Raw genomic sequence first — 27,744 nt, 5'->3', positions numbered from 1 at the left:
GCGCCTCTTGTCACATTGTGTCAGAAAAATGTTTACTATTGCGTTCTCTTAAGCTAAGTTCCCTCTTTGTGATAATAGCAAAGCAGTTATAGTTTAATAACCCATTTAAAATGTATTATGGCTTAAAGTTATGCTTGTTTAGTGTCCTAGTACCTTTATGTGATAGGTAAGTCCAAATTTCTTTAAGATCTTTGAGTATTAGCCTGTCAATGCACCTTGCTAACCAAATTAGCAGCCAGTGCTACTCTTAGCCACATTTCCTTGTCAAATGTGGTTCACCCAGTTTAAAAAAATCAAGATGCTAAAACGGAAGTTGCAAACTTAAAGGCTTCAAAATGGTGGCGCAAAAAGCAGTGGGGCGTATAACAATGGTAACTTTTTACCATCTATTGTAGGAACTAATCTGGTCTAAAGCTAGCAAAGCCTAAAAGCAGCCTATCAACATATTTAAGATATACTTATCATTAAAAGCTACATTGCTTGTGTAACCCAGCGGTTCTCAGACTATGTGGACGGCACTGATGGGGCAACAATAAACTCCACGTCTCAGGATAGCAGCTGTCTGACAGTAAATCACTAACCTTTCCTTAGTTTTTTTTTTCCTTTTCTTTTTTTTTGGATGAGCAAATTGTGTTTTAAGGGCGAAATCTCAGAGCTTTTGGAGCTGTTTTCATTATTTGAGCTAAAAATGTAAACCTTGTAAAATGAAAATTGGATTATTAATATGCTAAAGTGTGTTCCTGGAAGCTAATATGTAAAATGTTAAAGTATTTAATTTTGCAGCAAGGATTTCTACATCAAAAGCTCTGGTGTGAATCGTGGAGCTTGAGTTAAAAGTTTTCTTTACCTCGGGTACTGCAGAGCAATTTTTTTTAGTGTTTGTGTCTTGTGTCTGCACGTGACAACAGTGTTATAGACAGCTGATAGATGCACTGAAAAAAATAATCAGTGGGATAAACGTAAAAAAATTATTGTAATCGGTTGCACGAAATTAAGCTATGTTTGGTTAACCTTAGTTTTTTATGTTATACCTGCACACATTTTTCTGGTAACATGAACATGACTTTTTTATGTTGTTGTTATGTTTTTCATTCCGGTCAAATATTTATACAGTAGAAACCACTTGTTTATCAGACATGAACTTTTTGTGTTAATTGTACTGGACTACTATATGTTATATTGACAAGATTATTTTATGGTAAGCTTATTTTATTTTATAACAAATTTCTAATATATAATATATAATCTAATATATAATTGAGTGTTCAATAAATAAAACTAAATTAAGGCTGATCTTACTGTATGTACTGTACACTTTGTCTTCAATCAAAGAAATAAGCAAAACATTTTTGAACAATGACCTGTATTTTTGAAAATACTACACAGTTGTAACAACGGACTTTCAATTCAGGCTTCCAAAATATACATGAGTCATATTTGTACAATGCATCTCTTGAAAAACATTCCACAACATTCCTCAAAGTTATCTTCTGTAAGTTGAATTCAACATTGTGGGGCCTTATGACATCGCGCTTATGTAAAAAATAGTTTTTTAAATGTAAGAGCCATAAGGTAATATGGCAACAGGGGTGTAATTATTAAAATGACACAAAGAAGAGACTTAAAATAACATTATAACCCACAGGCACACAACCAAGAGACCTAAACTGATTAGTATTGGCTTGCTTCTATCACTAAACATCACAATCACTAATACTAGACGATGCAATCTGTTTGTAGTGGTGCACCTTGGGAAAAAAATTGCAAACTGGTGAAATTGGTGCAAGGCACCATTTCCATTGAGAAAAATGGACATTCAAAGTTTTAATTTTTTTTTAAAAGAGCCATGGCTTGAAAAGTGAAAACTGCAGTAATAAAGGCCCCGAGTTGAAAAGTGCCAGAAAAATAAGTTTCACTATGTACTGCAACTTTACTAGTGCTGGCTTAAAAGAAAGGATGGTACATATTCGAAGAGGTAAACATGTTGTTCCCACATCATAACTGGAAAACTGTTCAATCGTACAGTCTGGTCCTGAAAACCTGGGCCTTCTTTGAAAGGCTGTTCCTTTTGAGCTCCATAACCAGTTTCTATAATACCTCGAAGGTATACTTTTCCAGTGGGTAGGTGAGGTTCAAAGTGTACATTAGTCCAAACAGCATTGCAGCTGCTAGGGTATAGTTATCCAAATCCTGCCAGACTCTCTGGCCTTCAAGGACTATCCGGATGTCCTCAGGGCTGCTATTGACATCTCTTGACTTTATGATGTAAATTCCCATGGTTGTTTCCTTATTAGATCGTTGGATAATGGCTTCATCTGTGGCCTAGAAAATGCAGAATTCCAAAATTTAATTAAACAGAACACTGGTCAAAGAACATTATACCAAATCTTATTTTAATCTGTGTCACTATTCCAAAAAATGTTAACATTAACACATTAGGTGAACAAAAATGGATTCATTACAGCATGTGATTTGAGTCCTCAGAATGCTCAAAAAGGTAATGCATTTCTGAAGTGAAATCTCCATGCAAAGAAGCAGAATACTGTCAGAGCATAGAGAGGTGTTCAACTATGAACTCCACACATAGTTCTAATGCAGGTAAAAGAAGAAAAAAAAAAACGCACCCATGGTAAATTGTGAAAATCCCAGGTGATTTTCAACATACTCCTGGCATAGAGTGACAAGCAGCATTTTGTTAAAATTATTATTTTCCCTAAAGTGTATACACAAATTAATTTTTTTCTTACCTGGGCCGTGGGCTCCAGAATGTTCTGAAGTCTTCTTCCTATTTGTCCTCCTCGCCTTTTGAAGACCTTTATTAGTTTGTCAGATAGCACATCTATCTGCGAGAGTAATCTGGACTGCAGTGGCATGGTGGTAATGCGCTTAAACTCTGCATTTATCTAAAAAGAGAAGTTGTCACATAAAAATGCTGTCAAAATCTCAAATCTCACAAGGTTACATCCACACAAAGTTGTTATTTTTTGTCATATTACTATTTATTAGCTATGGGTCCCATGTTGCTGAGCAGTTCCATAGTTGCCCTTACTTCCATACCACCCAAAGCCTGTTTGCAACCACAGCAGTTGCCTCCTTCTGGCCATTTTGCAGTTCTGCCAAATGACCCAGAAACTACATCTATTATTGTCATATACACATCAAGGTCTTTCATTAATACTTAGTTAAATTAGTTAATTTGACTTCTCCAGAAAATTTACCTTACAGAATGTGAGATAACATATGCAAATCTTCACTAGTAAATAAAATAATGTTATTAAAACCTTAACTGTAACACCTCTACGTAACAGCGCTAGAGAATTGTTCTGAAGCAACACCAATCTGCCCTTCAGCAGGGATAAGCACCATATATCGATACAGAAAAAATAAATTTAACATATTTCTATCGTCATTATTTTTATCTCTTTAAGCCCTCCTCTCAGTCTCTCTATAAATCAGTTAAAACAATTTGTTGGGTTTTTGTGTGTCTTTAACATGTTATCAGTACATTACATTCACTGCCCCAGAACATGAAATAAAGCCCCACGTCATGCACTTCCTCTCCTAATGAGTACTGCATAGGTGTCATGCCCTAAATAAACCGACTTTAGTGAAGACCCCCCCCCCCCCCCCCCAACACAGCCCACCCCATGGCAAACTAGCTTATTTAACTGTTTAACTAAAACATTTTAGGTACAACCAGTTAACTAAATGGACACGAGTTTGTTAGTCTGTATTCACTGAGAAAAAACAAGCGAATGTGACTGGGCACACACTGAAAAAAAGCTAATGCACATAATATTGTCCCGCAGCTTAAGCTAGCATTATCGTTAGTTAACTTAAGGAATGACTTGTTTTTTACATTATGTTGCTCAACAGCAATTCATGAGAAAAACTTCCCCATCTAATGGATGTTCTCTTCGTTTCCTCTCAAACATGTAGTTTTCAGTTTACCGCGACAAAGTAAAGCTCAGCACCAAACGTAAACTAAGCGAAGACAAAAAATGGCGGACCGCCACAGTGAATTTTCCCTCGCAGAACACACCCTGGGGGGGGGGGTGGAGTTTCAACAGAAAACATAACTATTTTCTGTTATTTTGATATGACTGGTTTTAAAAGACTGAACATCCTTCTAAAACAAGTGAAAGGCGTGACACTTAATTATGTTTAGACCAAAAAGATAAATGATTTATGTTGGATATATTTACTGTATTTTTACTAATTTAACAACGTCATCATTGCATTAGTCGCTTTATGCTATAGCATTACGCTTACATTAGCTTGAAGCTCAAGGTCGTCATTTTATTTACTTTCTTTTTCTGGGCTTACAAACAGGACACACAACATTTAGATAACCGTTACACTGAATCTTGGGTCTGTGTTGAGTCTTCCAGCTGCTGACTACAGAAGCTAGATTGACCTTTCAGCATGTTTATAGCGGCTGTGGCTATGTGCTGGTAATGTTACCGTGTGTGAGCAGTCACATTGGCAGCAGACATGTTTCAACAAACTAGTCATATCCCAGCCCTACATTAGCTTGTTTAATGGTTAAGACACTGCAGGTACCACCACTTACTACAGACACCGATGCAAGTTTGTAATAGTCTGTTAATTTAGACTGAAAGAATATACAAACAATATTAACTCACATTATATATGTTAATTACTAATTTGCTTATCGCATAATTTCGGTTACCATTAGCTAACTGGAGCCTAACATTAGCCTTTCATGGTTTTCGATAAACAGCCCACATACCTGTAAAATAACAACACCCCAGTAAAAGTCCACATATATAAAGGGTCTACACTCTTTCTCACTGGTGTGTTAGCTTTAAAATCTTATTTACCTTCAAGTGTAAAACTCCAGATGGTAGTAGATTTTCCAAAGCGAGAGACAAAAATGGCGGACAGTGCAGCCGATTTTTCCTTTCCAGGGGGCGGAGCTTGAGGATAAAACACGACTAACTTGTTTCTTTTCAACATGATTTGTTCTAAAAGAATGAATATTCTTAAAGAATATGTGAAAATTAAAAGACAAAAATATGTTTAGATGTGAAATTTAAATTAGTCATGCTGGATATATGAAGTAATTCTATGCAAATTCAACAACCACCCTATTGCATTTTTTTCAGTGTGCACAGAATACTGACAGTGGTTTTACTCTATTTCACTGACAGGTGACAACATGCCATCAGTCACAGAGTAGATAAGACGTGAGCTAAGACGATGTGGTTTTCGGAATTTAGAGAGAAAAATAATTTTGCAAACAATTATTAGTTAAGATTAGGAATTTATCGTTTTTTGTTTACAAGACCTTAAGGATGCGTCCTTTGGTCAGAAATCGAACCTAAACACAGCTGTCTGTTTTTTATTTAGAAGAAAACAATGCAGCACATTTTGACAAGGAAGCTATTTACAGAAGGGAAAATGGGGAAATGGGGGGGGGGGGGGGGGGGGTGAACAAGCGAAAAAAAGGTGGCAAAGATCAATCCTCATTCTCATCCAGCTTCTCGTGCCTAGCCCCGCTGCTACGCTAGATCTCACTCCTCTCAAATCCCTCACCCCTACAAACCCACCCAACTCTGCTTCTTCCATCCTTTTTGTCTTATTATGAGAACCACAAGGGGGGGTGACAACAAATCGAAAACACCTCCTGAAATCATTGTCTCCACGCTGAGGGTCCTTCCCTGAAGTCCTCAATGCAAGATTTCTTTTGACCGAGACAAATCACTGATTCTCATTCCTGCCTCGTTCCCTTATGTTAGACTCTCACTATATCAATCAATCAATCAATCAATCAATCTTTATTTATAAAGCACTTTTCATACAGAAAAAATGTAGCACAAAGTGCTTTACATAGTTAAAAGCAGCCCACCCCACCCTCCAACTCACTCCCCACACTCTCAATACACATATATCCCCCCACCCCCACCCACACACACATACACACACGCGCACACTTAAAGAGTAAAAATTGGGCTGGGCTCGCATGAGCCAAGTGAGGAAACATTATAACAGAGAGCCGTCTGCACCGGGAGCCGGTCACAGACCGCAGCCTCCGGGCTGGGCACACAGCAGGAGGGAGGCCAAGGAGCCCCCCAACCAGGCTGAGATCCCACCCTTTGGTGTCCACCCCCCCCCCCCCCCCCAAATCTATTTAATAGTAATCTACACTGAAGGATGAGTTACTGGTCTCCATTAGTGAAATTCCAGGTCAGCCAGCTTAGATTGCCTGAATTCCTTTGCACTTTGACACACTCAAAAACAATGCAGCTATACTTTAAATAGGTCACGGTGCTCTGGATCCAAAAAGAAATAAACAAATTCTTTTGAGAATGTGAATCCTTTGGGCAAACCGCCAAGCATCTGGCCAAAAACACTACTACACAGTGCCAGCCAAAGCTCCATCTCCAACTAAAGAACAGAGAGGTTTCTGTTAACCTTGAGCATACAGGAAGAAAGAAACAAGACAAAGGAGAGGCTTCAGTGGTGGGGGAGGAAAGAATGAAAGAGTAGCAGGGTCAGAGCAAATCTCTAAACTAGAAAGCACAAAGTACAAAACAGTCCCTCAGGGATGCAGGATGGAAGAGATGAATGTTTGAGATTTTAGCAGCAAATATTAATTATTCATTATCTGTGTAGAAGAGAAGAATAAGAAGATTAAATATCTCCAGAGGGTGAACCTAAGGCAGAAAAACAGGTTGCAATAAAATGCATGTATATTTGATGATACCATAGTATTTATTAATAAAAGACTTTCAGACTTTTTTGGTTTCTTTTTTAAATTACAAGTCTGACTTTTAAACAGAAGAACACACAGCAGCCCTGTATATGAAGCAGAAAATAAACCTGTAGGATTTGAGATGTGCCGACTCATGACCCACCATGACTATTTTATCCCATTATCCTCAGGCCAAGGTGAACTTGTCACATGTGGCACGCTCCAGTCCTCCTCAAAATCCTTTTTATCCTTTCTTTAGGTTTTCTTTTATCCAAGCTTGAGTGACTCACTCATCACCCAGACAGCTCCTCTGTGCTCAGCTGCTGGTGTCTCGGGGTTAAGTTGATCTCATTTACTATTGATTTTAGAGGAGGCGCTTTTGCCCTCTTAGGCCAGCGGGACACACTGAAATTGTTTGTAGAAAAGTCACTTATATAGTATGTGATGGACCGAGCAGTGAAGGAAACTTAGGCACAGGTTAAAGTCCAAAAAATGATTTTTTTATTTAACCCAAAAAACATAATTGGTTAACTCATGCAAAAAGAATCAAAATCTTGGGCCCATAAAAGAGGTCAAACTAACAAAACTCTACTCAAAGTTGACAACACAACTGATAACTCAAACAAACTGACCTAACTTAACGAGACAAAGGAGAAACTTAAATAGTGGCTGATCAGCCCACAAAAACAGGAAAAGGGGTAAAACACACAAAACCTAACTAAACCAAACATAATGAACTCCAATTCCCCCCCATGGTCCCGAGTTATGGCGTGAACCAATTTGTAGCCTTCCTTTAAAGCTCGCTCCACCCCTTTTCCACCTCTTGGCTCCTTAATCAAGGGACTGGAACAGCTGCAACTAAGGTAACTCAGAAAACAAAAGATTAATCATACATAACAGTGTAAACTAAAATGTGCGCACTTATTTTAGAATGCAGCGTTATGTGGATATGTGAATGAATTCTAAACCAAAACCAGTTATTTATTGTCCTGTAAATAAATTCCTATATTTAAAGAAAGAAATGTGAATGCAATATTACTTATAAGCCTCTACACTAACATGGTGATATTACCACTGTGTGGCTGTAAGTGCAGCCATCACACACTCCCCCTCTTCAGATCTCTCCCTGGGACAGCGAGAGAGACAGTCTGCAGTGCAGTTATCCTTGCCGGGGATGTGGTTGATGGTGAACCGGAATGGCTGGATTGCAAGGTACCATCGCGTGATCCTTCCATTTGTGTCCTTCATTCTCTCTATCCATTGAAGAGCCTTGTGGTCTGTTTCCAATATGAACTCCCGTCCGAGAAGATAATACCTAAAGGAGTCCAGGGCCCATTTGATGGCAAGTCCCTCCTTCTCGATGGTTGAGTATCGCACTTCCCTCGGAAACAGCTTTCGGCTGATGAAGGCCACTGGATGACGCTCTCCAGGCGGTCCCTGTAACAGAACAGCTCCCAATCCTCTCTCTGAGGCATCAGTCTGAAGAATGAAATTTCTCTCAAAATCAGGGCTGTGCAAGACTGGGCTCTTACTCAGAGATTGTCGTAGGTCCTGAAAAGCCATCTTAGCCTCCTCTGTCCAGGTGATCTTATTGGGACTTCGGGCACCAGTCAGATCCGTCAGAAGAGCTGCCCTGGCGGAGAAATGAGGGATAAACCGATGATAGAATCCTGCCATACCTAAAAATGATCTCAGCTGTTTTCTGGTCTCTGGCAAAGGACAGGATTCTATGGCGGTGACCTTATTGACTTGAGGTTTTATTACTCCATTTCCAATCACAAACCCAAGGTACTCAGTTTCAGCCTTGGCAATGGCACACTTAGCTGGATTAACAGTCAACCCTGCAGACTGAAGACGCCCCAATACCTTCTCCAGGTGTTTCAGGTGTTCTTCCCAGGTAGAACTAAAAATCACTATGTCATCAAGGTAGGCTGCAGCAAAATCAGACATGTCAGACAGTATCTGGTCCATCAGTCTCTGGAATGTTGCCGGGGCACCATGCAGTCCAAAGGGCATGACTTTAAACTGGAACAAGCCCCACGGGGTCCGGAAAGCAGTCAGCTCTTTTGAGCGCTTAGTCAGTGGTACCTGCCAATAACCCTTGCAGAGGTCTATTGTTGTCAGGTATCTGGCCTTCCCAAGACGCTCAACCATGTCATCAATGCGGGGAGTTGGATATGAATCAAATTGTGATATTGCATTCAGGTACCTGAAGTCTATGCAGAAACGGATACTGCCATCCTTCTTTGGCACCAGGACCACCGGGTGGCACCACTCGCTCTTCGAGGCTTCAATGATTCCTAGTGAGAACATCAGGTCGATCTCCTCTTTCAACGGGATCAGTAGACGCTCAGGTATCCTGTAACTCATTCTCCTCACAGAAGCTCCATCTTTCAACACAATGTCATGTTCCACAATGTCCGTTCTACCAGGATTTTCACTGAACACATCTAATTTACACAGGTTTCTCACCTGAGCCTGTCTTTCCTCAGGAAGATGGTTTAGATCCAGGTCCTGAGGAGTGGGTTTTGGCAGATACTGATCATCCACTTCCTCCTCCTCCGAAACCTCCCGGATCAGAAAGACATCTGCTTTTGGTCTCTCCACCCATTCCTTAAGCAGGTTAATGTGCAGTACTCTGCTGGAGCGGGGCTGATCTGGAATAGCGACCTTATAGGTTGTTTGTCCAAGTTTCTTTTGGACCTCATATGGCCCTTGCCACTTTGCTAACAGCTTACTGTCATCACTTGGAAGAAGCACCAGCACCTTCTCACCAGGACTGAAGGATCTTTGCCGAGCTGACTGGTCGTACCAGGCCTTCTGGTGCTGCTGTGCTTCCGCTTTGTGGGCTTGGGCCAGCTCCGTCATCTTCTCCAACCGTTCCCGCATCTGGACAACATAAGAGACAACATTGACAGCCTGTGATCTTTCTTGGTCACCCTCCCAAGTCTCCCTTAGAAGAGACAAGGGGCCTCGTACCTCATGGCCATACAATAGTTCGAAAGGTGAAAAACCTGTAGAAGCCTGGGGTACTTCTCTATATGCAAAGAGGAGGTAGGGCAGCCACTGATCCCAGTCTGTACCAGTTTCATTGACAAATTTGCGTAACATTTGTTTCAGAGTCTGATTGAAGCGCTCTGTTAGGCCATCTGTCTGAGGGTGGTATGGCGTTGTCCTCAGGCTCTTAATCCCAAGGAGCTGGTACACCTGCTTCAACAAAGTGGACATAAAGTTAGTGCCACGGTCAGTAAGAATCTCACGAGGAAAACCAACCCTTGAGAAGAACTGTATGAGACAGAGGGCGACTGCTTTGGCTTTTATTGATCTCAAAGGAAAGACCTCTGGATACTTTGTAGCGTAATCTGTCACAACCAGCATGTAACGGTTGCCTGCCTTGCTCCTTTCTAGAGGACCAACAATGTCCATTCCTAGCCGTTCAAATGGAGTGCTGATAATTGGTAGAGACTGGAGAGGAGCTCTGGAGGGGATTTTAAGAGAAGACTTCTGGCACTGAGGGCAGCTTTTACAGAACAGTGTTACATCCGAGCGCACACCAGGCCAATAAAAATATTTTCTAATGCGGGCCATGGTTTTGTGCTTTCCCAAGTGGCCAGCCCATGGAATGGAGTGTCCCAAGGAGAGCACCACCTTCTGGACTGCTGTAGGAACCACCAACTGCAATGCTGAACCCTGCTGACGATACAGAATGCCATCTTTCAGCAGAAACTCCCCCCTGCTGTTCAAATCTTGCTTAGTTCCTTGGTTCCTCTCTGCAGCTTTCTGGAACAGAGATGTTAGAGATGGATCGTCATGTTGCATTTCAATAATATTAACAGGGATTTTGAAACCCAAAGGTAACTCAGGCTCTGTGCTAGGAGCTTCTCGAACAGCAGTATGTAGAAACTTCTCTTGCCTTCTCTGTCCACGTGACTTACGAGACTTCCCGGGTGCAGTCTCTATGTCCGCATCATAGAAGGGCAAGGCACGGAGTGGGTGTAGGGACTCCTCTTTCTTCTTAGCTTGAGCTCTTGTTACTGCAACATTGCATGTATAACTAGGATTCAGCAAGTCAAACAACACAGGCAGATCTCGACCCAGCACTACTGGAAATGGCAGATTCTCTGCAACACCAATATTTAGAATATACGTTTGTCCTTGTACCTTGATGTACAGATCTGCTGTTGGATATGATCTCTCATCTCCATGAATGCAGCGAACAGGGATTGTCTCCACATTAACTTTATTTGCGGGTACAAAGTCTTGGTGCACAAGAGTCTGAGTACTTCCTGAGTCAACAAGGGCCTTTAATGGTTTCCCATCAACCTCAACTAAGGTCATTTTGAAACCATTCTCAAACTCCACTTTAGGCTCCACACTTTGTCGGGGCACAAAACACATCTGCGTTATTTTTGTAGCATTCTTTGGGCACATAGGTTTTGTGTGGCCCTCCATCCCACACAAATAACAAATCACAGTCTTGGGTGGAGGTCTTGACGGCATATTGACAGACTGGCTCTTTGGAGGTTTACTCACCCCTGCTTTCTGGTAGTGAGGGACAGATTTTGAACCATCTCTCATTTTCCATGCTGTGTGGCTCCATGGCTGTCCTTTTCTCCGTGCTGCCACAAACACATCAGCTAGCTCTGCAGCCGCCGCTGCAGAGTTTGGATTGCGTTCTTTAATCCATATCTGTAACTCAGGAGACAGCATTCTCAAGTATTGTTCTAAAATTAATATTTCACTAACCTCATGCACCGTTTTTCCTTTTGGCTTCACCCACTTCTCATATAACTCTTTCAATCTTGCATATAGTTCTTTTGGATTCTCATCAGGTTTTACCTCCAGTGAACGGAATCTCAGTCTATATGTCTCAGGATTAATGTCATATTTTTGAAGGATAGCTGCTTTCACTTTGTCATAGTCTAGAGAGTCATCCATATCCATATGAACATACGCACCTCTTGCTTTGCCAGTGAGTAAAGGAATCAGATGAAAAACCCAGTCCATTTTTTGCCACCGGCAAACTACAGCCATGCGTTCAAATGTTGTTAAAAAATGTTCAATATCATCCTCCTCTGTCAATTTTTCCAGCCTGGGTTCATAAAAGCGAGACTGACCTGACTGAGGATGTATTTGCTCATTACTGGAGCCAGCACAGGGAGGATCCTCCTCTTCAAAGGACTCTACCTCTGGTTGTTCAGGTTCCTCCATTTGAGGCTCAGAGACCTCCATTTGAGGCTCAGGGACCAGGGAGGTACGAGCTTGCACTTCTACCTGCAACAGCTGAAACTGATGTTGCAGTGCTCTAAAGCGCTGTTCCTGGCGGGTAAACTCCTCCCTTCTTCTTGCTTCCTGGGCCTCCTGCTGACCCATATGAGAACGAAGCATGGAAATCAGTTCTGACATTGTCGGCTCCTTACCTTGGCTCTCAGTACTATCCACCCCTCCAGAGGCTCCATTTTCCTCTCCTCCTTCTACTTGCTCTACAACTCCAACTGGCTGGTTTTGACAATCTCCTTTTGCTCCTCTGCCACTCCTTCCCATTCTGTGCATGGCTTGATGAGTGAAGAGGGGAAAAAAAAAGAGAAAAAAAAAATCCTGTGCCTTCAACTGCTGATCCCACTCCTGACACCACTTGTGATGGACCGAGCAGTGAAGGAAACTTAGGCACAGGTTAAAGTCCAAAAAATGATTTTTTTATTTAACCCAAAAAACATAATTGGTTAACTCATGCAAAAAGAATCAAAATCTTGGGCCCATAAAAGAGGTCAAACTAACAAAACTCTACTCAAAGTTGACAACACAACTGATAACTCAAACAAACTGACCTAACTTAACGAGACAAAGGAGAAACTTAAATAGTGGCTGATCAGCCCACAAAAACAGGAAAAGGGGTAAAACACACAAAACCTAACTAAACCAAACATAATGAACTCCAATTCCCCCCCATGGTCCCGAGTTATGGCGTGAACCAATTTGTAGCCTTCCTTTAAAGCTCGCTCCGCCCCTTTTCCACCTCTTGGCTCCTTAATCAAGGGACTGGAACAGCTGCAACTAAGGTAACTCAGAAAACAAAAGATTAATCATACATAACAGTGTAAACTAAAATGTGCGCACTTATTTTAGAATGCAGCGTTATGTGGATATGTGAATGAATTCTAAACCAAAACCAGTTATTTATTGTCCTGTAAATAAATTCCTATATTTAAAGAAAGAAATGTGAATGCAATATTACTTATAAGCCTCTACACTAACATGGTGATATTACCACTGTGTGGCTGTAAGTGCAGCCATCACAAGTATGAGCAAAACTGTCCCTAAAATGTTTTTTGTTGTTGTTTTTTTTGTAATGCAGCGGTCAGGGCCATCAATAAATGAAATAGATTGTTGTTGTTTTTTAAACAGCACACACTGACATTTGGGGTTTCAAAACAAAAAAATGGTCAAAATGAAACATCTGTTTACTCTAACTGTCACGGTGTACAAGGTGGACTCACGCACTGGACTCCAGGGATTGATGCACACAAGAGAATTTATTAATGAGCAATGTCCAATGAGTGTATATACAAAAGGTGTGAGGCAGTGCTATCTACAAAAGGTGAGAGGGGCAGGGCTCCGGGGGAAATCCAGGTGAATACTCTTGTCTCTCTCCAAACATGAATCCACTCGGACACTCGTCACTCAGGGGACACCAGGGAAAATAGTCCAGAGGGTCTGCACACAAAGAAATGCTCGTTAGATCCCAAACACACAACTACATGGAAAAACACTTGCTAGACGCTCGACTTTCACTGACGCGATTCTCACAACGATCCAGCGAAGAACAGCCGTTGCTTCCTGGCTTAAATGCCATCCACACTGATGAGGCACAGGTGTTTCCTCCTCCGAGGGGGTGAACCCATAACAAGTTCCGCCCTGGGGGGGAGAGAATCAGCGACCAGCTGAACCTCCAGGCCGTGACAGTACCCCCCTCCCCCCCAACGGGAGCCTCCCCGCGACCCCCAGGCTTCTCAGGATGAGCGTCATGGAACGCCCGCACCATGTTCCTGTCCAGAAGGGCCGCACGTGGGATCCAAGACCGCTCCTCCATTCCGTAGCCCTCCCAATCCACAAGGTACTGCAAACCACGCACCCTGCGCTTGACATCTATGATGCGCGAGATGGTGAAGGCCAGATGGCCATCGATGACCCGGGCGGGCCTGGAAGGAGGGCACAGGGGGCTGGAAAGACAGGGCTTCACTTGAGAGACGTGAAAAACATTGTGGATCCGCATGTTTCAGGGCAGCTTAAGATGGACCGACACCGGGTTCACCAGAGAGTCAATCACAAAGGGACCAATAAAGATAGGAGACAGTTTCTTAGACTCAGCTCTAAGCGGAATGAATCTGGTCGACAGCCAAACCTTTTGTCTGGGTGCATAAACTGGTGCCGGGGTCCCATGGCGGTCCGCCAGGCACTTGTTCTGCTCAGCTGTGCGGAGAAGGGCAGCCCGTGTGGTCCTCCAAGCGCGCCAACACCTTTGGATGTGCTGCTGGACAGAAGGTACGAAATGCTCACCCTCTACAGCGGCAAACAGAGGTGGTGGAAACCCAGAGACGCCTCAAAAGGGGACACTCTGGTGGCCGAGGAGGTGAGGCTATTGTGGGAGTACTCAATCCAAAGGAGCTGCTTGCTCCAGGTGGTCTGATGGGTGGAGGCCACGCATCGGAGGGCCGCCTCAAGCTCCTGATTGGCTCGCTCTGTTTGACCCTTAGTCTGCGGGTGAAAGCCAGAGGAAAGACTGACCTGAGCTCCCAGGGAGGAACAGAACTCCTTCCACACACGAGACGTGAATTGCGGACCGTTGTCTGAGATTATATCCACCGGAATTCCATGGAGACGGAAGACGTGGTTCATCAGGAGCTGGGCGGTTTCCAGGGCCGTGGGAAGCTTGGGAAGGGCAACAAAGTGAGCTGCTTTAGAAAAACGATCAATGATAGAATGACAGAGTTACCTGACGAAGGTGGCAATCCCGTGATGAAATCGACAGCGATGTGGGACCAGGGGCGGCTTGGCGTAGGCAGGGGCTGAAGGAGACCAGAGGTTGACTGATTAACACCTCTCCAGGCTTCTTGAAGGGCACAAAGAGTAGTCCAGGAGGACCAGTTCCTGGGTCTGGTTCTGTTCGTTGGGCCCCCCTAATGGCTGGTTCAACCTCCTAACCTCCTACGTCAGGGCCCCAATGACACACGAGGGGGGAATGATGGGAGAGTCTCGAGCAGTCTCCTCAGAGGCAGTGAATTGACGAGAGAGAGCGTCGGGTTTGGTGTTGCGGGAACCTGGCCTGTAGGTTATAGTAAACTGAAATCTTGTGAAAAACAGGGCCCACCTAGCCTGGTGGGCATTAAGCCGCTTCGCTGAACGGATATATTCCAAATTTTTATGGTCTGTCCAAACTACAAACGGCTGGGCAGCACCCTCCAGCCAGGGACGCCATTCCTCTAGAGCGAGCTTAATGGCTAACAGTTCCCTGTCCCCAACGTCATAATTTTGTTCAGTAGATGAGAGACGGCGAGAGTAGAAGGCACAGGGATGGAGCTTACCCTTCTGTTGCTGGGATAGAATGGCCCCCACCCCTGTGTCCGAGGCATCCACCTCCACGACAAACTGCAGGCCGAGGTCAGGTTGAACCAGGATGGGTGTGGAGGAGAAACGAGCCTTCAGGAGGCTGAAATCCCTTTGTGCTGACTCCTTCCAGCAGAAGGGAACCTTGGGAGATGTGAGACGAGTTAGTGGGAGAGCAAGCTTACTGTAGTCACGGATGAATCGTCTGTAGAAATGAGCAAAACCCAGGAAACTTTGGATTTGCTTGCGGTTTGTCGGGACGGGCCAATTATTGACAGCTTGGACCTTAGCTGGGTCGGGCCTGAGATTACCCTGTTCAATGATGTAGCCCAGGAATGAAACGGTGGTCACATGAAATTCACACTTCTCACCTTTCATGAAGAGACAGTTCTTGAGAAGACGTTGCAAAACCAGCCGGACGTTCATGTTCAGAGACGGAGCGTGAAAAGATGAGAATGTCGTCAAGTTAGATGAACACAAAGTGGTTAAGGACGTTTCGGAGCACGTCATTGACAAAAGCCTGGAACACAGCTGGGGCATTGGTTAGACCAAACGGCATAACGAGGTACTCAAAATGGCCCAAGTATGTGTTAAAAGCCGTCTTCCATTCATCCCCCTCTTGTATCCTAACCAGATGGTACGCGTTACGCAGATCCAGCTTTGTAAAAACTGTGGCCCCTTGGAGCAGTTCATAGGGTGATATCAGTAGTGGTATTGGGTATTTGTTTTTGGTGGTGATATTGTTGAGGCCTCGATAATCTATGCACAGCCGTAAGCTCTTGTCCTTCTTAGCAACAAAAAAGAACCCCGCCGCAACAGGGGATGATGACGGGCGAATCAGACCTGCGGCGAGCGACTCGTTAATGTACTTTTCCATGCTGTTCCGTTCAGGCTGTGAAAGACTGTATAATCGGCTGGTAGGAAATGGGGCGTCTGGGAGAAGATCAATTCCGCAGTCGTACGGCCGGTGAGGGGAATGAGAACGTGCTCTATCTTTACAAAAAACCTGCTTAAGATCGTGATAGACTGAGGGCACAGATGAGAGATCGGGTGACTCTGATGGTGGGGGGTTACTCTGAGGGTTCGCGGGTGGAGTTGCGGCTTTTAGACAAGACATATGACATTCCTCTCCCCACCCTAGAATGCTTTACTTCCTCCAATCCAGGACTGGGTTGTGTTGGCATAACCAGGGGAACCCTAAGACTAGTGGTGACTAGCCTTAAACACAAATAACTGCAACATCTCAGAATGATTACCAGAGAGGGTTAATGATATTGGCTCAGTAATACGGGTGATATCCGGGAGACGCTGCCCACTGAGGGCGGTAACTTGGAGTGAGTGTGGCAGTGGTTTAGTGTTTAGTTTTAATTCTTGAGCGAGGGACTCATCAATGAAATTCTGCTCTGCACCTGAATCAATTGGTGCGTGGAGTGGGTGAGAAACAGAACGAACCGTTAGTTTAGCCGCAAGCATCAAGCTTGACATTTAGACAGTGCTTTATCCACGTATCACATCGCACAGACAAAATCAAAATATACATCGTAACTCGGTCACTGAGGGTGATCGTGGCTCAAGAGTTGGGAGTTCGCCTTGTAATCGGAAGGTTGCCGGTTCGAGCCCCGGCTTGGACAGTCTCGGTCGTTGTGTCCTTGGGCAAGACACCTCACCCGTTCCCTACTGGTGGTGGTCAGAGGGCCCGGTGGCGCCAGTGTCCAGCAGCCTCGCCTCTGTCAGTGCGCCCCAGGGTGGCTGTGGCTACAATGTAGCTTGCCATCACCAGTGTGTGAATGTGTGCGTGAATGGGTGGATGACTGGATATGTAAAGCGCTTTGGGGTCCTTAGGGACTAGTAAAGCGCTATATAAATACAGGCCATTTACCATTTACTGTTAATTGCACCATCATCATTTTTAAAAACTGATTTAAAGACAGCTGTTTAGCAAAGAACAGAAGCCTTCTGCATCCCAATTGGGCTTGTTTGTGTTACGTAGGCCAACACAAAGAGACAAAACAAAGGTGCCGAGCAGATGATAGAAGTCATATAAAAGATCGGATGAGGAGACTCAAAAGGGAGGACAGGCTGTGAGAAAAAGAGGTGAATCTTGCTTTTGATTTGTATTCTTTTAAACCTCGGTCACACTTCTTCCGTCTTTCAGAAACAAGTGGGTCACAGACTGCTGATCAGGATAATTAAAAATACACAAAACCAGTTTAGATTCAGCATTTCTTGGCAAACGCACCCTGCATATCTTTACAGCCTAACAAGTAAGTCTACAACCTTAAAAAATATATCCATACATTTTTTTAGAACTGTCTTCTTTTCCTTATCTTGTACTCGCACATTGCTACCTTTCGTGGATCACTGCAACCATCAAGCATGAAGATCCCGATACTGTCAGTAATTGCTTGAAAGTGTTGTTGTGACGTGTATTTGGTAGTTTGTCTGGTCATACGGCACAGCAGATTTGACACGAGGACCTTGGAAACTGTCAGTGAATTCAATACAGCAAACAATATATTCATAAAATAATTGCAAACCTGTTTCGTAGCCCCCTGCTTATGAGCCCAATGACTCATTTCTGTTGTCAAATGAAATGTGAATTGTGGCCGTGACTGTACCTGTGGATGTGTGTGGTTATTATAGCACAACATGAGGTACGGTAGCAGGACCTCCTGTTCCACAGTGACTCCTTTTTTATTCCTTGTATGCCTACTTGAAGCTTACAGCAGACCATCAGGAACAAAATCAGATTGTTTTTATGTCATAAACTTTGGTACCTCTAGAGAGAGTAGTCCCTCTAGTACTCGCTGGGTCACTGAGCATCTAGCAAACACCTTCTTTATGATTATGTGCAAACAGATCTTTTTTTGGAATCCATAGTATTAATTCTTTCTTCCCCCGTGGTATCTTCAGTCACTGTGTCCTGGTTGGTTTGATTATGTATTAAAAGGTGGTAACTGAGCCTTCAGCACTTCAGAGGAGATTACAGCATGAGAATGCTGCATTATTTATAGGCCTCACTCTAAGCTAAGGTCATGGAATGGCCATGGTTAGATGAAATAAACATTAACTGATAAAAGGGAAAAGAACAGCAAACAACTAATCACCTGCAGAATACAGTATCTGACTCAGTCTGTCTCTATTGTCATAATCACAATGGCTACTAAAGGACCTTTTTTGCTTTTACATAAACAGACACAATATAAAAAAATGTCACGTAATTATGAAAATTTCTTGTCAGTATCACTAAAATTTTATATAATGACAAGGTATATTTAAAGATGTTAATGTCTACACAGTCTACACAGAGATACTTTAACTCATCTACTTGGTAACATTCCTATCCTTGCCTATGGGCATAAGCTGTGAGCTATGACCAAAAAAATAATATCTGAGATACAAGAATCGGATGTCTTGACCATTGCTTGGAGATAGGGTGAGACGCTTGGTCATTTTGGAGGAGCTCAGAGTAAAGCCACTGTTTGTCTAAACAGTTGAGGCGGTTCCAGCATCGGACAGGGGTACCTTCTGGATGAAATATTAAAGCTATTGTAAAATTTGTTGTCCACGCTATGTAAAGCTCTATACACAAGAAAAAACCCAAATAACAACAAACCAGGCACAAACCAATGTTCTTTAAGAAAATCTCAGTTGTTCCTTTTCTTAATTTTAAAATTGAACACTCACCACCCAGAAGAGTGTTGTATGCGCCAGGGCCTGGTACTGCTGAATGGTAGAGAGAACACTGAGGATCAAACAGGCCAAAACTATCAGAAATCTGCAGAGAATGAAAGAGAACATACATTAATCTTGATTAAAAGGTTTTATGAAGTTTTACAATACAGTTCATACATAGCACCATAATTTTTTATAACATCCAATTGCATACTACTAGCCAAATGGATATTCACTATCAATCAGTTTTATTTTCCCTAAGTCAAAAGTTTGCATAAATTGTCAGTCAAGACATGTAACTGCAAAATCCTCACTCCATTTTTCAATACCTCACCTCATATTTATGTCAGCAGTTCACACTTTGATTTAAGCTGCAAAAATTCAGTCAGCTTTGGTGTCTGCTTTGGGTTTAAGCTTCTGAACAACCTTACAAAAAAAAAGAAGGTTCCAGACAGCATGGCATTATGTTGTATTTTTACCATGAAAAGTATTTGATTGAATCTGAGAAAACATTCAAGGACAGCCCTCTGGAGGAAATAGTAGGAACCTTTTGAACTCAACCATATGAATGCAAAGCACATGATAAACTTGTCAAATAATAGGAACACTGGTTTGCACACAACCCACAAGCAGTATCAACAAACATGAAATTGCTCTTTAACATTCTCCTTATCCCTCTCAAGGTCACAAGCATTTCAAATGCAGAAACAATGAGATGTCTGAAACTCCTCATACTACTTGAGTAATATATATTGTTGATATAAAGCTTTAAACTGCTGTGACACTAAACCAAAAACCTACTACCCATGTGACCTTGAGATTAAATTCTAACAATGTTTTTGTTATTTGAAAGAAAAGAGCAGACTTTATTTAAAAAGTCTACACAGTACCTTGTAACATAACATCAATTTTATTGATTTTTTCCCTCTGCTGTTCATAAAAGTCAAAGGGAAAGGTTTTGTTTAATTTGACGACATTAAAGGAAGGTGGAAAAGCAGGACTAACTGTAATATAAGTGATAAACCATTTTCAAACCCATAACCTTCTCACATGTGCTTCAGTCCAACAAGACAGACGTTCGTGTTTTAAATTTTTATCATTGCAGTACTGCAGTAACCTCAGCTTACAGAGCTCAAGTAATGCTAGTGTTAAGCATTGCAATTCTTTAGCCAATAATTCAACAGCTGCTCATCACATATGATCTACTTTTAAATCACAGGGTGCATTGCTGAGAACCAGAGTTAAACACAGTTTCTAGTCATATCTCTGATCCCATATGACACCACAGTTAAGATAGTATTTTACTGTCCTCTTTCACTTCATTATGATGTCACCAGTGATGCCACGGCCGTGTTACCGAGCAGTGTACTCGCACTTTGGCAGCTTAACAGAACTGTCATGCGATACTTCGCCGAAAAGTTGCCAGGAGGGCCAAGGTTAAAATGATTGGCTTTTCATTTCCGTTACCTTGGGAATGGAATGTTGCTGATAAAGGGCAAAACTTCTGAATGGATTCTTGTTTCAATGTCAGTGTTTTTGCCTGCCGTCAGACAGAAGAAAACTTTGACGACTAACTCAGACACAAATGTATTGCTGTGTCTCTGCAAACATACATGGGAAAAACAGAGTTTGTACAATTCTAACAAGCCTGGAAGTCAACAGAGTTATGATTACCTTTAATCTTAAACACAGCCTGAACTCTCTTAAGCAAGTTTTTTTTTGCAATTTCTTAGTGTTCAGGAATACCTCTCCAGGCTTCTTGAAGGACATTCAAAGCTATTCTTTGGACGTTGGGTGCCTTTTGTTCCATTCTCTCTCAAGACAACCCAACACTGCTTCAAGTATTGTTTAGCTCTGGGCTCTGAGGAAGCCTATCCATGACTGATAGTGTTCATCCCTCCTTAAGCCCTATTGCCACTGATTTTCAGTCCAGTTTTCGTGTACCTCAGCCTTTTCTCCCTGTTTTCTTTCTTTAAGAATAGCTTCTTGACAGCTGCTTTTCCAATGAGACTATTTCTGATGAGGCTTCAAATGGATCAAATGAAGGGCCAGATACATCTCTCAGGTCTTGTGTCAGGTCATTGCTAGATTTTTTTTTTCTCAATTTTTCCAAGTACACGACTTTCTTATAATGTTCATCTGTTGCAGATGGTTTCTTTGAGGGCTGCCTCTTCTTTTGTCCTCCACTTGTCCAGTTTCCTTTGATTTTTTGAAGGACACTCTGTACACAATGCTGAGATGTGCCAAGATTTTGGCCAATAGCTCTTTGGGAATCACCCTGTTGGTACAAAAATGCTATTTTATGCCTGTCAAACTGTGCTGTTCTTGGCATTTTATTTATTTATTTATTTATTTTAGATTCAAGGAAAGAATTATCTGTGCTTTTGTGACAGGCTGCAAGTAAGAGAGTGCCTAAAGATACATTTTAAAATGGGCTGTCTGCTAACGTGTGTGTAAACTCAAAACTGCTTGATCCAGTGAGTTAGGTTATACCTGAATGAATCATAGGTCAGTGTTAAGTGGCTCACTGATCAAAAAACCCCAATAAAACAAAAAAGCTTTGCACATATCTTTAACATATCTACATTGTACACATGTTAAAGAACACCAGATTATGTGTGATTTTTGTTTCTTTTGGGAAAAGCAGATTTACAAGTGGATATGTGTATGTTACTTAACCAAACAGCTACAGAATTATAGTGAATAATTACCCGTTTTTCACACGGAAAGCAACATGAATACAAACAACATCACTTAAAAAATTTACTTTTTATATAACTAAACAGGTGAAATAAAAATCTTTCAAAGATAAAAAGAAAAAGTTTAATTTAATTATTTATTTAAGGCAAACTGCAAATGTAGTAAGTGTTTCTTTCTTTCGGAGGAGGGCTAAGAGTAATGCTGTTTGAAGTTACCACTTGGATGAAAGTGACATATGAGCTACCTAATCTACAAATTAAACCAAAACCGAGACAACCTGCAAACATGCAGCTAGTCCTGTGACATTTAGAGAGATAACATTATCAGGTTATTTGGATGACGTTACTTTCAGCTGATTAACCTTCACATAGCTCCAAGTTCCAGGATTAATTGCAGGACCCCACTGAAATTTCTCTTGTTTACTAAGGAAATATCACTGTATAATGTTACCAACGCTGACCTCGGTGACAACATCTGTGAATAAGTGAGTCTTCTTCTAAATGAGTTGCTGCTCTTCGACATAGAGAACCTTCAGCAGCTATAATGCTGTAGAGTTTGGAAATTACAATGCTAACTACATTTACTGCAGAGAGTCCATCTGTTGTATCACTGCAGTGCACACATAGACACTGTGTATGTGTGTGTACGTATGTGCGAGAAAAACAACACCTCAGTTGTTTCTATACTCCCGGCTATATAAGAATGACAGCTGTAACTAATTTAACTGTACACAAATATGGTGACAGCTGGAGCTGTAAAATGCTTAGATGATTGAAAAATGTAAAATAAAACGACCAACAAAAAAAGAAAGAAAAGGAAAAGAAAAAAACCCCAATTTTATTAGTCTAATCTACTTTAGGTGCCAAAGTTGGCACTAAGTACAATCCAGACTCATATCAGGGACACTGCAGCTTTAGTGGCGAGTGAAACCTGAAGCTACATGAACTCACCCCATCACCTCCAAAGCCACCACAGCCCTAAATATTCATTGTCTTGTTCCAATGTGAAAACACTCCTGTATGGAAACTTTACATGTGGAGAGTTACAGTTTCCAGTCAGTGTTTGCACCACGAAAACCCTTATCGCCACACGCTACAGCTTCAGTTCATTGAAGACTGGCCAGGAATCGAAATAACCCCCTGTGTGTGTCTGTGTTTAGCTTAAACACAGACACAGACACACACGCACACACAGGCATGAATGTGCACGCCACACATCAACACAGATAAAAGACTGAGGAGAAACCTGCTCAGGGCTGGTGCATAACACAGCTAAAGCAGCTTGTCTTGTCTGAAAGGACCGAACAAGTAGATAATGCAGCACAGTAAGCTGACTCTTCAAAACGACATCTTCAGACTGCTGCCTGTAAAAATGGAAGTAAATACATCGAGGAAGAGCGAGCCACATTACACAAAAAAGGTCAAAATGTTCACCGGTAAGAACATAGTGTAATTTGTCAGACTTTATGCTAATCTGTGACAGAGGCAGTTAAAGAGAAGATCAAAAGAAACACAGCTGAACATCAAACTTTCCAAACCATACACTCTGTTATGCTAATGGTTGTAATTTGTCAGTGAAGCGCCGCTTAAATTATTTCAGAGCATTTGAAATCCCTGTAAACATACACACTCGGTATGCTGAGCATACACTTCTGCTTTCTTTATATTCATCGGAGACTATCTAACTTGTCAGTCCCTCTCCACTATAACTGCACCATCATATTTCACTTCCTTGACCTCCAGGCCTATAGATAATACAGGCTCTGTGTTGCTGTCTGGCACCCGTGGGCTTGGTGTAGCAACGGACAAAATAATACATCGGCTAAGCTACATAGGCACCACTGAACTCTAAACAAAAGCTCAAAGCTTTGCTCCTATCTATTATTGATGGACACATTCACTTGCAGTCTGTTGTGCAGCGAGTGTAGAGACAAAGTGGGGGAAAGGATAAGAGTAGCAATGCTGCTGACCATATAACTAGCTCTTTCATTCAGCTGTCACGTACCATGAAACCCCCCGCAATAAAACAGAGATAAATCAATCAAAAGAAAAAGAAAACTATAAAGAAAACTCAGCCAAAACTTTGGCCGATATCGGGTTAGGGTTAATAGTTCAGAGATACCAGCTCCTAGATGATGAGTAGTCTTGTGTATGTGCTTCACTGGGTAACTTAGATCTTAGCTCCATCTAAACTGGAGGGAAAAAAAGTTGCTTAATTGAAAAGAATAACTTGATGTCTCTTCTTATTAAATCTTCTTATTAAAGTTGTCTTTGACTGAACATCCTCTGCTAGTTAGTCTGAAAAAACAAACACTTTTCATTTGATTTTTCTCTTCATTTCCCAGTTGATTGATCCATCACCAGCATGTGGAATGGCTTCATAACACAATGCTGAGTTTACTGTGGCACTCAAGACTCGTTTTAAATGTGGTGCTACAAGAAAAGCAATATGTGGAGCGAGGCTTTCTTTCCAATAGCTAAGTATATTTTATGATCATTTCAAAGGAAATGCATGGGCCCTTTCTTTTTAAACATAATGAAACATTCCTCAGACCCTTAAAGCATGCTATATCACTAAACTGACTTACATATGCATTCACCTGCGCGCACGCGCACACACACACACGCGCTTCTGATAAGGCTTTGGGTCACTCTGGTGTTTGAGTTCTGGGTCAGTGATAAGGCGGTACTTGTTCCTAACTGCCTTTCTCCCACTCAAACATTTGCAAAACAAGGTACTAAGCTGACACTAAAAACCTGCTGCATGGTTACACACTATACTTACAGCAAGCACCTGCTGCTCTCATAGTAGCAATAAAGCTCTGTCTTAAATGCACAACAATACGCCACCATATTAAACCTAATGATCTAATCTAATCTAATCTAATCGTTTTGAATATCTTCAAATGTACTCCATTTTTCAAAAAGCTGAATCTGTATGTGCGGCACTAAGAATATTTTTGCCATTAAAGGGTGCCATCGAATTGCCTTTATGTCCTGAAAAAAAGACTCCCTCCATCTCCCAATCGTGGCAGTTTCTCCTTTGTTTACCTTTGACCATGTACACTGCTAACAGGGACACAGTTAGAAAGGTGAAAGTGATTATTCTGCTTGCACATCACTATATTTAGTACAAATTTCAGAATACAAAGTACAGTGTGACTCTCGCAGTGATCCCCAGAGTATTATGATGCCCTGCATTTACTTTTACATCTTTTCTTTTACATGCAAAAAGAAAACCCAGACAACAACAACAAAAAAACCCAACAAATAAGAATTTCTCAATTTGAAAAAAAAATGTCAGGAGAGCGGAAACCTCGTAACCCAGTTTTCCAAAATGATCACCTGCACATGTAACCTAATCTCATCAAACCCCTGTGATTTTGCCTTCTTGAGACACCATTGCAAGATTTTCCTATAATTGTACAGTACTAACTTTACAGTGTCAACTCATTCTCAGTAATGTTTTAACATGTTTGAGTTGCACTGTGTTTGCCTTTGCTCCCTTTGAGCCACTGAGAGTAAGCCGCTCTGACAGGCCGAGTTCCCCTGCATCACCTCCGACACCACAGGGTCACCGGGTGGCACTGCCAGACAGGGCCACTACCTCCTCTAAAGCACACATGCTGCCAAGTTTAGCTGCCTGCTATCAGTGCCAGCAAGTGGGGACAGACAGCACACGGTGGGGTTGTGCTCGGAGATCCACATTCCTAAACCTGGGCCTGAACTCTCCATCTTGGATATATCAGACTGTGAGTTTACTGGACATGGGTTACACTTAGAAAAATAACGAAAGAAACACAAAGATAGCATGATATCAGTGGTGTACAGTATTTATCCTCAGTAACAACATTTCATTTGCCAAGAAAGACAAAGTATCAGTTTTCTAATTTTCATGACAGTGGTACTTTATCCCATATAACCTGAGCCACACTTGATAAACCCCACTTTTATGTTTTTATAAAAGGTAGTCCTTCATACCGATCATGCTGTCAGGAAGGGAAAACACTGAAACATTTCCTGCTGGGCTGAATTGGTTTTTAAAGTTCTCTTGTCAGAGGCTTGCTGAATACAAAACACCTCTTTGCTGCACATAAACTGTTCTGCAAAATTAAATGCCCACTGGTGCTGAGGAAAATAGTCTCCCAAATGAAAGATCTGTATAATATTCCTATACTCCTCCTGTGAAGGCTTGTTTTGTCCAAGACTCTCTTGTCTGTGATGAATTACATGCATTTTTTAAAAATCTGCCACGGTAAGACTAAAATATCCATATAATGTTCCTAAAGGGACCTCCGGTTGTGCTGCGATATCTGTGTAGCATCTTTATAAAATTCATAGGATTAACAGTTCTTTGTAGTGAGGACTTCCAAGGCTCTACATGAGCAATTAACTCCCTGTTTAATTAGGATCTTAGAGTTGCAATTATGCCCTTGAATACCCAGTGGATCTGGGTGATTAGGAAAATAAAAACACTCACACTGTGAAGTGATACACGAAGCATTTCCAGCCAGACGGCCTTTCCAGAAAATTATACACGCGCCCTTGGATGTAGGTTCGGGTGAGGACTGGACGAACCCCGGTGCTGTACACCGACATCCGCACAGACATCCGGGGATGAGAAAAATAAGGGTGGAGGTGAACGGGAGGTATATCGTTGGGGGTACACCCGTCCTCTGGCATTTTGTCCCTTTCACAAAACGTGTTGTTGCCCACAGGTGTCCCTGTTTCGGGCTCACTAAAAGTAATTTCTGACAGCTCCAGATCCGGTGGTCTTTTTCCACGTGCCAAACCAGAACCCCTCCGTGTGTTCTCCTGACGAGGGTCGGAAGAATTAGACATTATAGCCTCCCGTTAGTCTTCTGTCGCTGGCTTAACTTTTTTTTTCACAGTTATTTTTTTCGGTCACTGACTCAAACGGACAAATGTTCGCCCATGTGCGCTCACCTTCTGTTGCGCGCCCGATCGCACCAAGGCACATAAAACTGTAACATAAACTAAGTTATTAATGCTCCAGATCACCAGCGGGGTTTCTTTAATTTAACTTTACAGCTCTCCGGGTTGTCGAGGATATGGCGAGTCCCAGCCTTCAATGGAACCCCTCCCTTGCTACTTTCAGGGCACTTATCAGCTTGGAGAGCTGTCGCCAGGCGGTGCGCTGCGAGCCGCCAGCTGTTCAGACTATTTACTGTAATGCGAACTGCTTAAAACAATCTGAACCTGGCGAACTCCATCACAGTCGCGCGACGAGCTTTGGATTAAACCATCTCTGCAAAACAGTGACACGCATTTCTATTAAAAGTAGAGTTGGCTTTATAACGACGTTAATGAAACTGCCACTGTTCATTTATGCGCGCGTGTCCAGCTGGGCCAGAACTTCTTAACAAAGCACATCAGGACACCTCGCACCTTAAGTTTACATGTTAATGGAGTTTCACTTCTGCATAATAAATCACTTTAAGTAGCAGAGACTGAACAAATGTGTAAACAAAAGGGTGACCACACGATATAAATTAGAAGGAACCCGTTTCATTCAAAGGTCTTTTCATATCGATATTAAATTATTAGACAGCAACTAAAGTTGTTGTTTATATTTCGTTCAATTCAACAGTCGCTTCAAGGCACTTTATATTGTAAGGTAAATACCCTACAATAATACTAAGAAAACCCCAGCAATCATAGAATCATCTGTGAGCATGCACTTGGTGACACTGGGAAGGAAAAATTCCCTTTTGACATAAGAGAACTTCCAGCAAAACCAGGGGAGGGGAGGGGCAGTGATTTGTGACCAGTTGGGGTTGAGGGTAGGAAGCTAGGGCAGGTTAGCACTGTTGCCTCACAGCTAGAAGTTCCTGGGTTTGAATCCATCATCTGGCCGGAGTTCGCATGTTCTCCGCCATATTTACGTGGGTTCTCTCTGCCTTCTTTCCATAGTCCAAAGACATGCACTGAGTGGGGTTAGGTTGGTGATCCTAAACTCTAAACTGGCCATAGGTGTTAGTGTGAATGCAAATGGTTGTCTGTCTCTTTGAGTTAGCTCTGTGACCT

At 42.2% G+C, this 27,744-nt stretch overlaps 2 protein-coding genes across 2 annotated transcripts in view; both read right to left on the bottom strand.

Moving 5' to 3' along the window:
• The window catches only part of kcnq1.1 (potassium voltage-gated channel, KQT-like subfamily, member 1.1), a 54,437-nt gene extending 27,664 nt beyond the window's left edge, over positions 1–26,773 (bottom strand). The window contains exons 1-2 of the mRNA XM_085460185.1: positions 26,177–26,773; positions 19,010–19,100 (exon numbers count right to left, since the gene is read on the bottom strand). Coding sequence (XP_085316311.1) covers positions 19,010–19,100; positions 26,177–26,538 — 453 coding nt within the window. The 5' untranslated portion in view covers positions 26,539–26,773. The remainder of the gene's footprint in view (positions 1–19,009; positions 19,101–26,176) is intronic.
• LOC146719081 (uncharacterized) lies at positions 1,857–4,957 on the bottom strand. The gene is made up of 3 exons (XM_085460173.1): positions 4,845–4,957; positions 2,748–2,903; positions 1,857–2,322 (listed from the first exon to the last, which is right to left on the bottom strand). Exons 2-3 carry the CDS (start codon positions 2,871–2,873, stop codon positions 2,089–2,091), a joined length of 360 nt encoding a protein of 119 aa, XP_085316299.1. The 5' UTR covers positions 2,874–2,903; positions 4,845–4,957; the 3' UTR covers positions 1,857–2,088.
• Positions 26,774–27,744: the final 971 nt, after the last annotated feature.

The sequence above is a fragment of the Copadichromis virginalis genome, linkage group LG1 (genome assembly GCF_057382275.1).
Source record: "Copadichromis virginalis isolate Kocher_CV1m ecotype Utaka linkage group LG1, C_Virginalis_male_GT1.1, whole genome shotgun sequence".
In the NCBI taxonomy this organism is placed as follows: Eukaryota; Metazoa; Chordata; class Actinopteri; order Cichliformes; family Cichlidae; genus Copadichromis; species Copadichromis virginalis.
This window is presented reverse-complemented; position numbering and strand designations above follow the sequence as displayed.